Source organism: Opisthocomus hoazin, chromosome 7, assembly GCF_030867145.1.
Source record: "Opisthocomus hoazin isolate bOpiHoa1 chromosome 7, bOpiHoa1.hap1, whole genome shotgun sequence".
Lineage (NCBI taxonomy): Eukaryota > Metazoa > Chordata > Aves > Opisthocomiformes > Opisthocomidae > Opisthocomus > Opisthocomus hoazin.
The window spans coordinates 66,664,278-66,678,163 of record NC_134420.1 but is presented as its reverse complement, the minus strand read 5'-3'; the positions used below and the strand labels follow the sequence as shown (position 1 = coordinate 66,678,163).

The 13,886-nt window shown below is 46.2% G+C and overlaps 1 protein-coding gene across 1 annotated transcript; it reads left to right on the top strand.

The window, feature by feature from the left end:
• The first annotated feature begins 608 nt into the window (after positions 1–608).
• Positions 609–3,084, top strand: LOC104335023 (inositol 1,4,5-trisphosphate receptor-interacting protein-like 1). Its single transcript, XM_075427165.1, has 2 exons — positions 609–761; positions 2,047–3,084. Exons 1-2 carry the CDS (start codon positions 609–611, stop codon positions 3,082–3,084), a joined length of 1,191 nt encoding a protein of 396 aa, XP_075283280.1.
• The last annotated feature ends 10,802 nt before the right edge of the window (positions 3,085–13,886 follow it).

Here is a 13,886-nt window from a genome sequence, read left to right as displayed (position 1 = left end):
CTCCTTGGGCAACTTAGGCAGCAAATGAAAGTGTATGCGCCTTGGAAAGGGATCTGGGGGTTTGGATTGCACAACAAGAGTCAACACAATGCCCTGGAGACCAAAAGGGCCAGCCACCTCTTGGGGTGCCTTAGGCACAGCAAAGCTAGCCAGTTGACAGAAGGGACTGACCCCGCTACCCTCACCACTGGTGTGGCCTCGCCTCGAGTAGTGCCCGCAGCATTGGGCTCCATGGTATAAGCACGATAGAAAAACATTGGTATGTGTCTAGGGCAACAAAGAAGGCAAAAGGACCAGCAGGCATGTCCTTATGAGGCACGGCTGAGGATACTGGGTTTGTTCAGCTTAGAGGAGAGGAGACTGAGGGCTGACCTCATTGCTGTCTACAGCTGCCTCAGCACAGGGAGCGGAGAGGGAGGTGCTGATGTCTTCTCTCTGGGGTCCGGCATCAGGACGCGAAGGAATGGCTTAAAGCGGTGCCAAGGGAAGTTCAGACTGGGTATTAGGAACAAGCTCTTCAGTGAGAGGGTGGTCAAGCAGTGGAACGCGCTCCCCGCAGCCAACGGTCATTGCCCCAAGCCTGTTGATATTCAAAAAGCAATCGGACAATGCTCTTAGACACACGAGATGGAGTTGTGGTGAAGGGAATTCAATCTAGCTGGCAGCTGGTCACAAGTGGTGCTCCTCAGGGCTCAGTATTTGGGTCGATTCTCTTTAATATCTTTATCAATGATCTGGATCGGGGACTGAGTGCACGCTCAGTAGGTTTGCAGATTACGCCAAGTTGGGCAGCAGTGTTGATCTGCTTGAGAGTAGCAAGGCTCTGCAGAGGCATATGGACAGGCTGGATTGCTGGGCTGAGGCCAACTGTATGAGAATCAAGAGGGCTAAGTGCTGGGCCCTGCACTTGGGTCACAACAACCCCATGCAATGATGGAGGCTTGGGGAAGCGTGTCTGGAAAGCTGCCTGGTGGAAAAGGACCTGGGGCTGTTGGTCGACAGCTGGCAGTGTGCCCAGGTGGTCAAGCAGGCCAGTAGCACCCCGGTTTGTATGAGGAATGGTGTGGCCAGCAGGACTAACGCAGTGATCGTCCCGCTGTGCTTGGCACTGGTGAGGCCGCACCTCAACTACTGTGTTCCGTTTTGGGCCCCTCACTACAAGACAGACATTGAGGTGCTGGAGTGTGCCCCAGGAAGGGCAAAGAAGCTGGTGAGTGGTCTAGAGCACAAGTCTTAGAAGGAGTGGCTGAGGGAGCTGGTGGTGTTTGGTCTGGAGAAAAGGAGGAGGAGGGGAGCTGTGTGGACGTGACGCTTTGGGACACAGTATGGAGGTGGAGTTAGCAGTGTTGTATTTGCGGTTAGATTCGATGATCTGAAGGATCTTTTCCAACCTAAATGATTCTATGGTTCTACTATTCGATGATTAAACTTAAGGTTGCCCTGTGTGGAGTCAGGGGTTGGACTCAGCGATCCTCATGGATCCCTTCCAACTCAGGATATTCTATGATTAGGAGATCCCGAGTGGCAGGCAGGTGATAACATCTCCAGAATGAAGCATCAAGCAAGCTCCTGTGAAGAACATGATCTCTAGGCCAGCCTCAACCAGTACACCAGGGCAGCTGTGGGTCACTGAGCCGGGGTGGGGCCGCAGGCTGGCGGGCGTGGTTGTGATGCGCTAAGACGCCCGTGATGTCACAGGGGACGCGTCACAATGGGGTGGATATCGAAGGGTACCAGCCAGCAGCACGGCCCCAGTACAGCCTTGGCCAGCAGTGAGTACGCTTTCCAGGGGAGGCTGGGCTGGGCAAGGGCCGGGGCATGAACGCAGGGCTCCACGGCTGGGTTCTCAGCCTGCGTTGAGGGCCCAGGCGCTGGCGGGAGCGCCTTGGGCAGGGCACAGCGCTGGCAGCAGCGGGGCTGGGTGCCGGCCTTGCTGCCTCCCAGCTGCATCAGCCCCTCTCCTACCTGTCCCCAGCTCCCTGTGTCTCCTGTCCCCACTCCCTCACTCCCAGATATACTGAACTCCTTCTCTCCCTCCTCCCGCAGACCATGGCAAAGTTCTTTGCTGGGCTTTTTCATCAGGCACTCGTCGTTGGTGAGAGTCTGGATGAGGCCACACACGAACGCATGCAGCACCGTGACCGCTATCTGAGCCGGAAAATGATTCAGATGCTGCAGGAGCTGCAGCAGCAGGAGCAGAGAATCCAGCTGAGGAGGATCCAGGCGCTGCAGATGATCCAGGAGCAGAGTGGCTTTGCCTGGGGAGCCCTGCTCTGCGCTGCCTTGCAGCAATGGCAGTTCTGGGTCATTGCTGCAGTCCTGGTCCTGCTCTGCGGGCTCTACTGGTGGCTCAGGAGAAGGAGTCGTCAGCCAGCCAGCAGCAGCAAGCACAGCGGGTCCAGAAGCCTTGAGGAGGAAGAGGAGAAAGACCCATTCCATAGGGATAGGTGGGTGGACAACTACACACCGTGGCAGCTGCTAAACAGGAAAACAGCGTGCAGGGTGGTGGAAGACCTGGCGAACGAGCTTCTCCGTGTCTGCCAAAAGCTCTCCAACAAAGACTTCATGCCGCGGCTGCAGGCACCTGTCGGGTTGGGCAGCTTCCAAGTCATGGATCCCCAAGGAGACAAGCATTATGTCTATCGCCTGCTCGTGCCCCTGGAGCCACCACACGGGCACTCCTTCCACCTGGAGCTGAGCACCGAAGGCGAGATGCCAGTGAGGAACTCCCGCCTGCGTGTGCAGCTGGAGTGCACATGCAGAGAGTATTGGCAGCCGGGGGACATGCTCTGCTTCCTCCACCACTCTGAGGACCTGCTGATGAACACGCAGGAAGCCAGCCTCCTACAAACCCTCTGCATCGGCCCGTACCTCGACGTGCAGAAAACCGCCTTCCGGCTCCGGGTGCTGATGAAAACAGCCTGCACCCTTGTGCCTCACAGGGACATATACGAGCTAACGGTGCTGCCCTCCACACATTACTGCAGGATCAAGATGACCAGCATCTTCGAGAAATCCCGCTCCATTGAGCTGGTCTTGGGGGTGCAGCACGGTGACTCGGACACATTTGTATGCTTGGAGTAGGCGGAGGGCGGTCTTACCAGCAGCACGAGGTGGCCGAAGGCAGAGAGCGAGCCAACGAGAGAGCGCGAGGTGGCGGAAGAGTCTGCTCGCTGCAAGGAGGTTTGCGACAGAGACCGCGTTAGCACCCAGGCAGCGATCTCCCTCCTTCCTCAAGAGGCTCCATTCCCTGTGGGACCTTTACCCTGGGCAAAGATGCCAACACATGGTTCTTTGTTTGAAAGCTGCCTCTAAATATGCTGAGCCAAGACAGAACGGGGGCTGGATGCGCCGGCCATTCACTGTCTCGGGCTGTGAGCATAGCGGGGTGGGAAGAAGCTGCATAGCTTACACCAGGCTGCAGAGAGGCGGGCAGCAGGTGAGGAACCTCTGCTGATGTGCTGGGTTAACCTTAGCACCGAGCCGCTCTTTATCCTTCCCCCTCCTCAGCAGGACAGGGGAGAAAGAGAAGCGAAAAAGCTCGTGGGTCAGCGTGTCTTCTTACCATTTTCCCTGACGTGAATTGCAACGTTAAAGTTCTGTTGGAGTCCTAATTTTTCTATGATTATATGACTTTCTTTAGTGCTGGAAAGGTTTTGGTGGTTAAGTTTGCTGCAGAGATAAAACAGCTACTCACTTCATAGCTCTTATTGAGCCAAGCATTGAAAATTACCTGAATTTTTTTAGTGCACAACTCATAAAGTGAGATATACCACTTATGTCAGATTTTTTGGGGTCCCTTTAATCATGTCCCTGTCCTGTCCAATTTTTTCTATTTATCCAGGTGTGCCTGAGTATAGTTTCCTACTCCCTTGGTTGCACCTAAGCAAGTTCAGAAATCGTTAGCTTCAGGCATGAGCAGGCTGGTCCTGCAAGCCTGAGGTTTTGGTGTTTGAAGGTTGTGGGCAGCATGAGGCAGATTTAAATTTTACACTGAGCTCAGACACAGCAATACATCTTCACAAACACATTTGTGGCAACACTGCAGAGTGCTTTCTGACTGCTAGCACCAGCAGCTCTTTAGCAGTCACTGCCTACAACTTTTTGGAGATGGTCTTCTGCGTTGGTTAGCTAGAATGACACAGAATGTATGTCCTGGTTCCTTAGCTTAGGTGTGGGAATTAGAGGTTTGCCTTGCAAGCCATTTGTCAATGGCTTCTCCTGTTCATAACCACTTCTCTTCAAAGTCTGCCAAACAAATAAATACAAATATATGGTGTATTTATATATTTATATAAATATAAATAAAATGTTCTGCATAAAGGAATTGTAAATAGAGAGACTAGAAAAATACCTGAATTTCTCTGCCATCAAAAATAGACATTCAAAGCCTCAAGCTCTGCCTACGTGCACCAAGGGAGACAGAAGATCTGAACATTTACTTTTCTATTATAATCCCTATGGGCAGAGTTTGCCTCATCTAAAATTTAGGTAATTCATTGAGGATACCAATTTGGAACCTGCTGCTGGTAAAGATCCATCATGACGGGTAAGACACAGGACACTTCCAGCTCACTGAAACCCTTTGGATGAGTTTATCTGTCCCCTTTAGCTAGACCTGCAGGACCTAAAGTGACAGCACCCTCATATCGTTATTGTCCTGGACTAGTGGTTATAAACTGCCGTTGCGCTGTACAAACAGAGACATGGAAACACTGGCACCTGTATATTTGCACATATATATCCTGCAGGTGAAATGCAGTATTTAAAGTCATCACACAAGTCCTTCAAGAACAACCTGTATCGTTCTCGCTGGAGAGTCCGTTTGCAAAAGGCTTGAAGAAATTTGTTTTTAGAAAAGCTGTCAAAAGCTTTCTGTGAACATGTTATGAGGCGCTGGCTACATGATTGTTATAATGCAGATTATGAAGGAAATAGATTCACTGATAGTATCTATTATTCTTCTGCACATGGAGAACACGTGGTTCAGAAGGAGTGAAGGAAGCATCTGTCAAGAAAGAATGTATCATTTTTTTATTGTTGAAAAGGAAGCCACAAACAGAGCTACACTGTGAAGAAAGGTGTGCTTCTGCCCAGGCTTTTTATAAACACTTCTGCAAAGGAAAGCCAGTGGGTTGGTCTTCCTCCGCAAATGACAAGTCTCTCTGATGAAGATACCAATAACTAAGGCATTGAGAAAGCACAAATCTGTGTGACAGCTCCTGTCTCCATCAGCTCCCCGGCTCAGATCTACCACGTGCTGCACCCATTGCTGCCTGTTGTCTCTTCATTTCACCCTGTGCCTGCAAGTCACTTGCTCCTGCCCAGATCTCTCAGACTTTGCTGCCTCCCAAGAGCTCCCATCACCGCCAGCAGTGCTTGTCGCTCTTGTGGTAGCTAAGCAAGAGAGACAGAGGTTTAGGCACTTGTTTACTCCCTATTCAGGGCACAATTTTAAAGCCAGCTTGTGATTCTGTGTGGGAGAGATGTATTCAAAGAGATCCCAAACCTGAGTTTTCTCTGCAAATCTTCCAGTTTTCAGAGATGCTGAACCAAGGATGGGAATTCCTGAAATCAGAAGAGGCAGCTTATTGCTTCCGAAAGGCTTGCCTCTGGCTCCCAGGATGGAAAAGCAAACTGAGAGCTTGAATGGGACACCATCTGGGACAGTCTAACCATTTCTGCAGCAGGTCATGGCAACCCGCCTCCAACCCCATAGCAAAATGACACATGTGCTAAGGTCAGAACAAAAGCCAACCATGTTAGCCCAATGCTGTGCTAGCCCACTAACTTTCAAAGATGTTGAAATGTCACAGGTATTTTCAGGAATTCCCAGTTTATACAGACCTCTTGAAATGTTTGTTTCTCATTAGACCAGTGCGACTTAAACTGTTCTTTTAAGAAGGCTCTCACTGAGAGGGTTAGAAGGTAAAAAGTCTAGGGCAGATTAAATATTGTAGCAAAGGGCTGAGCTTGTACCTCTGTATCTGTATCTTGTCCTACTGGCATGAAGCAGCGCACAGCTAAATCAGCTGGAAACTGCCCACTGAGGCATTGAGGTGACCTTCCTGATAAGCAGCAAAGTATGCTGTCCCAGAGGCACTTTCTGGCTTCACAAGTGCTGCTGCCAGGATCAGTGTTGCTCAACACCTCCTTTAACAAGCAGGAGGAAGGCCTTCAGAGTATGCTTGTGCCGCTTGCAAACAGGAATAAATGAGGAGGAACAGTGATCAGCCAGGAGCATGGAGCGCAGGTGCAGAGTGCGTGGCCAGCTAAGTGCTCCTGACACAGGATGGTGCCGGCTGTGAAGAGCCCTCAAGGGCAGGCGCTGGCAGCACATCGTGAGGCACTTTGAAAACATCGCTGGAGCAGAGCTGGGAGTGTGCATTGTCGGGAACTGCCCTCAGTTGGCAGGAAGATGGACTGACCGATTTGATAAACCTCTTCCATCTCTCTCCTCTGTAATTCTGTGACATTTTCTCCATGAAAGTAACATACTTCCAAATTAATCTGATTGCAGTGAAGAGGACTGTCATCAGCCTGGAGAGTGCAGGGCTTCACTGGCAGAGGAAGAGCGGTGTGATGATTTGTAAATAAAGCACAGGCAAGAAAAGAAGGGAGATAAGAAATAGATGGACGGACAGACTTGGTGGATTAGTCAGTGTTGCCATCTTATACATACTTATACAAAGGCATCAGGATGACATTATACATCAGTGATATAGACACTACTTCAAGAATAGCTCATTGATATGCATGTTCTAAGCATGCAGAACAGACACTATTCAACATGGGAAGAGATTTTTGATGTATTCAGCTGTTTTTCATATGTATGTGTTGTAACATTCAAAGACCCCAGCTCCACTATGCCACAACTTGGCAGTACCCTGCACAGAGGCAGAAAGTACCAGTGGGACCAGCTGTGGGGAGCTGGATGGATGCAGTCCTGCTGTCTACTCACCTTTATCATATTTATTCCAGCCATCAGGGCTGAGCAGAGCCTGGGTGAGGACTAGGTGGTGTGGACATGGGAAAGCACTTCTCTCACTCAACATGCAGCAAGGGGAAAGGCAACTTTGTGACCAAGCAGCACATGAGCAATCAGAAGTCACATTCAAGGATTCAAAAATGGTGACAAGATTTTGTATTTGTTGAGATGGAAAGAAGGGAGGAAGGAGGACTGGAGAAGCATAATTCTGTCGCTGATGCTCCCACTCTCCTTCAGTTTCTTACAGTCTTCCATTCCGATGTTATGAATTATTGGCTTCTATTGGGAATGTAGAAAATATTCATTAGAAATAATTTTCCACTGAAATAGAACAGTGAAAAATGACATCCCTGGTTTCATAGGTGGGGGAAGGCCAAAGGTTCTGGAAATATCCACAGCTTTTCAGAAGTAACTCAGCCTGTCGTGATTTTCTAAACTTTCTCAGAAGAGTTCTACTTCACACTCAGAAAACGAAACTTCCTTCTCCGGCATCGGTTTTTGTACAGGAAAAGCTCAGGATCAATGTGTGTAAGCAAACCCTTTGAATCTCATTTGTGGTTCACCATCTGATAACATAAAGCATATTATTTATCTAAAATGCCCTCCCCATCCTTCTTATCTGCTGTTTACTTTGTGAAGCAGGGCCAGGAGTTGCAGAGATTTCCTCCAGCTAACAGATCACCCACCCTTTTTCTTTCTCCTTCCTTCTAAAGATTAAAAAATGCTCCCTCAGTCTTTTGCAGCATAATTTTTTAATTGTGTATTTAATCAGATTTTCTTAGTGAAAAATGAAAAGTGCCAAAAAATAGCTTCTAAGACATGTGCATACTTCTGCATCCCTGCAAGAGGAAAGGCCTCACCCAACATAGACCCATTTCTTCATCCTGGGACCATATAACAATGTAACAGGTTTACAACAATCCCGCGCAACGCTACAGGCTTGGGGAAGAGTGTCTGGAAAGCTGCCTGGTGGAAAAGGACCATGGGGTGTTGGTCAACAGCTTGCTGAATATGAACCAGCAGTGTGCCCAGGTGGCCAAGAAGGCCAATGGCATCCTGGCTTGTATCAGGAATAGTGTGGCCAGCAGGAGTAGGGAAGTGGTCTTGCCCCTGTACTCAGCACTGGTGAGGCCGCACCTTGAGTACTATGTTCAGTTTTGGACCCCTCACTACAAGAAAGACATTGAGGTGCTGAAACGTGTCCAGAGAAGGGCAAAGAAGCTAGTGAGTGTTCTAGAGAACAAATCTTAAGGAACAGGCTGAGGGAACTGGGATTGTTTAGTGTGGAGAAGAGGAGGCTGAGGGAGGACCTTATCACTCTCTACAGCTACCTGAAAGGAGGTTGTTGCGAGCTGGGTGTCGGTCTCTTCTCCTGGCTAACTAGTGATAGGAAGAGAGGAAATGGCCTCAAGTTGCGTCAGAGGTTTTGGTTTGATATCAGGAAAAATTCTTTACTGAAAGAGTGGTCAAGCACTGGAAGAGGCTGCCCAGGGAAGTGGTGGAGTCACCATCCCTGAAGGCGTTCAAAAACATGTAGATGTGGCACTTCAGGACATGGTTTAGTAGGCATGGTAGTCTTGGGTTGACAGTTGGACTTGATGATCTTAGAGGTCTTTTCTAACCTTAATGATTCTATGATTCTATCATCCTATGATACAAAAAACTCAGTTTTCCTTTAATAGGGTGATGTTTCTTTCCCTTTCCCTTTCCCTTTCCCTTTCCCTTTCCCTTTCCCTTTCTCTTTCCCTTTCCCTTTCCCTTTCCCTCTCCCTTTCCTTTCCCTTTCCTTTCCCTTTCGCTCCTTTTCCCTTTTTCCCCTTCCCTTTTTTCTTTTTCCCTTTCATTTTCTTTCTTCCCTTTTCTCCTCTTTTTTTTTTCTTTTTTTTTTCTTTTTTTTTTTTTCTTTTTTTTTTTTTCTTTTCCTTTTCCCTTTTACCTTTTCTTTATCTTTTGTTTAGCTCCATCAAGAAGTGGAGCCTTTTATTCTGGCCTGTTTGACATGCATTTTCGAGGTTGGATTTTTATTCTGGCCAACTGACTTTCTAGCTGTAGCAAGAAAAGAAAAAATACCAGAGTGAATCCAAGACATCGGTTGTGACAGTAAATGTAAGCTAGTAGTCTAGCACACTCTCTATTACCAGATAAGCTTGCTTGATACAAAGACAACTAAAGAAAACAAACAAAAAAAACACCCCAACCTGTTAGAACTTGACAGAACTAACCCCTCGCTATATGATATTTACTAAGAATGCAGTGAAAAATGTGTGAGAATCCTTTCTGTGGCTTTTTGGGGAGGGTGATGAATTATTATCAAGTAATGTAATAAGCAAGTCTGAAAATGGGTTGTGGTGGGTGGTTGCTTCCCCCCCGTCCCCCTTGGCTAAATCATGTCATGAATGTTTCCCTCAGCAGATGCAGACGCACATCATTTCTTTCGGGATTTTATAACCATGACAACCACTTTTAAAAGAACGTTTTCAGTTTCCATAGTTTAAATTAGAAGTGTATCCAAAGAGAGAGTTTCAATATGAGCATAAGTAAGCTACTATTTCTACATCTTCCTAAGAACAACGGAGTGTTACATTTTTGCCTTTATCATTATACACAAATATGATAAAATGCAAAATAAAGCCTCTATACCAACTTTTACTTTAAAAACCATCTTAAAAGCAAAGTTTATTCCCTTGCTAAAAAGCCTTCATTTTAAAGATAGTGAAATTAAATCTTCCTCGTTTTAACTCATGCTAGATTTAATGATACTGTAATTTATAATGACTAAAGCGTGTTGACATTTAATGCATATGACTTCTTTGAAGTTACATCCTTTTAGTAAAGATGAATTTTGATGAGTTTTACCGAAAGGGTTGAAAGAGTTTAAGTAAGCTAAAAATAACTTGGGAGCAAGTTTAATCTGGGTTAGACACGGTTCCTTTTATCTTACATTGAAATCTCATTAGCAGCAAGGTGCAGAGAACCTTTCAGTACTTTCAAGTACTTTAAAAATCAATGCCAAGCTCTGGACTGGAGTAACGAAGAGTGGCCAATACCCAAGCCCAGCATGCTATTGGTGCTAGTGTCCTGATGAGTTGCTGAGCTGGGGCTTCACCCCAAAAGAAGGGGGTGAAGCACCTTTGTGCTCCTTTTTCTGTTTCAGGGTATGTCCAGCTCTACTCAGGACTCACTGGCTCTGTCCTGCACATGCTTACCCGAAGTCCAGCACTGGTATTGCCCATTTGAACATCCGAAGGACCAGTGCAATAGGAAAAAACATGTGTGCACCACACATACAAAGGGAGAGGAAGTTGATCCTATCTCAGAATTCCCGTTTTTCTTGTCCAGTGAAAAAAACCAGAATAACCCTTTCTAGAACTTCTAAATAGTGGGCTGGGGGCTTGCTTGGATTCAAGCAAAGCATGGAGTAGCACCATGCAGAGAAAAGCTGCTCCCTCCTGGGATATGTGCTGCTGTCACAGCTCCATGCAATGTATCTAGTCCAACACCCCTGCCAAAGCAGGGTCTCCTACAGCAGGCTGCACACGACCTTGCACACCACTGCTGGCACTGCCAATTGTTCATCCACTCAAGCTGCCTCCCAAGCTGGACACAGCTTTTGGGCAGCACATAGCCTGTTTTGCAGAAACATCTCGGTGGCCCCTGTGCAGTGCTCCCCTGCAAATATTCAAACCTGTGCCTCGCTCCCTCTGCCTTGTTGTATGTTCAGCTTGAACCCTGGGGTTAAGCCAAACCAAGCTGCTGGTATAGGGCTACTGTAATTAGTTCATGTTTCCATTATCTAATCACATCTTTTCATGCTGAGCAATAAAATCACAAATAAATGAAGCAATTCGTTAGCTTAAAACAGGTGTGTCAGACAATTCCAACCAAGAACCGATAATCTGGAGAGCAGCAGACCAGGAATTTATGGAGAATGACCTCAAAATCCTTCAGTAGAAGGTAACTCAACATTGCCAATGTGAAATTACCAAGAGTGTGGCTCCCACAGCACCTTGAGCTAGTGGTTTTTTTAATCTGGTAATACATTTCTCACATCTGATCTCTGTTTGCTGGTCCCACAGTTTCGAGAGTGTCAGTGGGCTCATCTCATCTGAAGGTCCATTTGAGAGGTTTGAATTAGGGTAAGGTGAAACCCCCCAAGGTGTCTCTGTTGATGAAAAGCGATGAGAAATGATTGCTCTCCTTCATTCTGATGTCTGAGAGAAAAGGAAGAGGGCAGCTTTTGGGGTGACCAACCTTTCCTCCCTTCTGGACTTGCTGTTGCAGAATTAAGGAAGACAACTGAAGATTTTAAACTTAATTTTTATGCCTTGGTATACACACAGGTATACAGAGGAGAGATGGGATTTTATCTGGCACAAAGACCTGCTTAGGCTGAGGGTTACAGGGACTAATATCGTATTATTATTGCTATTATCATGTAAAATTTCTTGACACCCAACAGCAGTAAAAGTATTAGATCCTACTGCCATACAGACCCCCCAGAGTCATCACTTCCAAGTTTTTATTGTAAATGCATGGCTTACAAGCGCTTGAGAATAACATGCAAACTTGCACACAAACTTACACCAACAAAATGCTGTATGCACTGCCGTCACATCTGCATGAGCACCGGGGGAAAACAGGCTCATGGTTTCTGAAGGTGCAGTGCTCACGGTGCCGACTACTGAATACCGACACTAAACTTGGTGCTCTAAAACCACCTTGGATTTGTCTGCTCTTTAAACATTAATTCAGTCTGGCTTTGATATGCATGTGAGAGAGACTGCATGATGACGTTTCACAGTGATACAGAATTCTTCCTCGAGTCCAGCTGAATTTTCAGTTCACTGCTGAGACCTCCTTGTTCTCCAGCACTGCTGTACACTCCCAGTTGCTGCCGGAGCTGTGCAACATGTTTCACAAAAGCCAGGAGAAGTAGTCACTCCTTTTATAAGCTGAACTAAATGCAACAAAGGTAAACAGACCCGTTTCCCTTCCCTTTTAACAGCAGGTCAATCACGCAATGTCTCTAATTATCACCCACAGTCAGCCATAGCTGAATTGCTGGGAAATGTTCAGTGGCCTGCAGGTATTTTGCCATCCTCCCCTTTCATCAGCGGTTACTTTCAATCACAAACGCTTCTGCTCTTGGCTGCTGTTACTTGAGCTGAAGAGCCAGCTGTTACAGTCTGGTCCTTGGACAGGGACAGAGCATTTTAGTTACCTGGGTGAAGAGAACAAAAAAGTGGGCAGAACACAAAGAGAAGCTTTCACAGACATGTCAAACCTTTGTGAAACTGGGAAGGAAAAATGGGCTTGGGTTAGAGGGCAATTTAAATTCCTTCCCACTGTTACCTAGATCTGATCTAATAAGAACTGAGAAAATGCTGGGTGTTATTTTCAGGCAGGATTGAATGCGTATGACATTTGCTGTTCAGAACAGAGCTCTTAGTCTGTAAGAGATAGTAGTAATATGCTTTCAGTTCAAATCAAAATGTACACACAGCCCTACATTAAAATGTATGTGTATACACACGCACACACGCACATACACCCACGCACACACATATTCCCATGTGCATACAATGAAGTTATTGAAGAGATGGACTGAAGAGAGAGGGAAAACTGTAGAAGATGGCAAGTTTTCACCCACTGGAATAAAAGCCGTTAGAACCACCACCGAGGAGACGGCAGTGTAAACAGTAATGTTTCCACCGCCTGTTTCTCCCCTAGCTAGTGCTGTTCCCTCCTTTCTGGCACCTGCAAAATAAATTAAACTTAAGGAAATGCTTTGCAACAGCAGTGGTGCAGGACTCCTCCAGGACACTGCTTCTGCTTTGCTTGTGAGGAAAGGTCATTTCTACACTCTGAAGGGCAAATATCAAATCTAAGATGGCAAAACCTGTTGCAGTGCTATTATTTCCAATCCCATGGAAGGGAAAGCACAGCTTATCACAGATTTATGTGCTGGCTGAAGAAATGAAAGTGTGGTCTCGTCCTTAGTTACTGACAAAGAGCACAAATACTTTTGCTAAATAGCATTGCACAGATGAATATTGTGTGACTCTATGAATGCCCCTACTCAGGAAGAAAAGAACTCTTAAAAGAACAAAAATAGAGAATTCTGCAGGTCTTTTTCAGGGGTCATCCTTTCAAATCAGCTGTGACACACCTAGTAAAAATGTGAGCTTTGATAGGGCTGAGTGGTATATTAGACTCTCTTCCCAGGGCTCCTGTCTTAATTTTATCACAGCTGTCACGAAACTAAATGTACATTATATTATTCCTTCATTTGTGGTGTACATGACCTTGGTCTACATTTAGAAATTTTCCAGGTGGATCAAATTGGGCAGTCATAATCCTTCCTTTCTGCTGTTGCTGAATCTGAAATATCAGAATTAATGAGGTCTCTTGTTTCACTATCACATGATCTAAGCTGGCAAAATATTTACTTTCTCCTTGAGTGAGGTACAACAAAATGAAAATGTAAAGCATCTACACTTTATCTGAAATGCTCCTTTACATATAAATCACTAACCTAGCTGCCTTTTACTTTCCAAGCTGTACACTGCAATACACAGAGAATGCTCAAATTCTGTCAAATTTAACCACAAGTGTAACGATAATCCCAGGCATGATGTGCTTTAGACCCACTTAGACTGCAAAAATCAGCTTAAGCAAACTATCTGCTTATACTGTATCTTTGGACTAAGTCCCTCAAATAGATAGCTCCCAGCTCAGCGGATAAACCAAAAGATACATTATAAACTTGAATGAAACCATAAAGATTAGGGATAGCTAAGACTTTAATGTTCTTCTAATATTTATCTGGAAGTGGAACCTTCCTCTAGCAGAAAAGGGGAGCTGAAAACCCAATAAAAATGCTAGCACTTTCTGCTGC

Bases quoted from the DNA above. Each gene is read 5' to 3' on its own strand.
- LOC104335023 (XM_075427165.1), top strand. From the start codon at position 609: ATGCTCTTAGACACACGAGATGGAGTTGTGGTGAAGGGAATTCAATCT. The intron at 762-2,046 runs GTAGGTTTGCAG...CTCCTCCCGCAG, and splicing joins GGGGACTGAGTGCACGCTCA to ACCATGGCAAAGTTCTTTGC.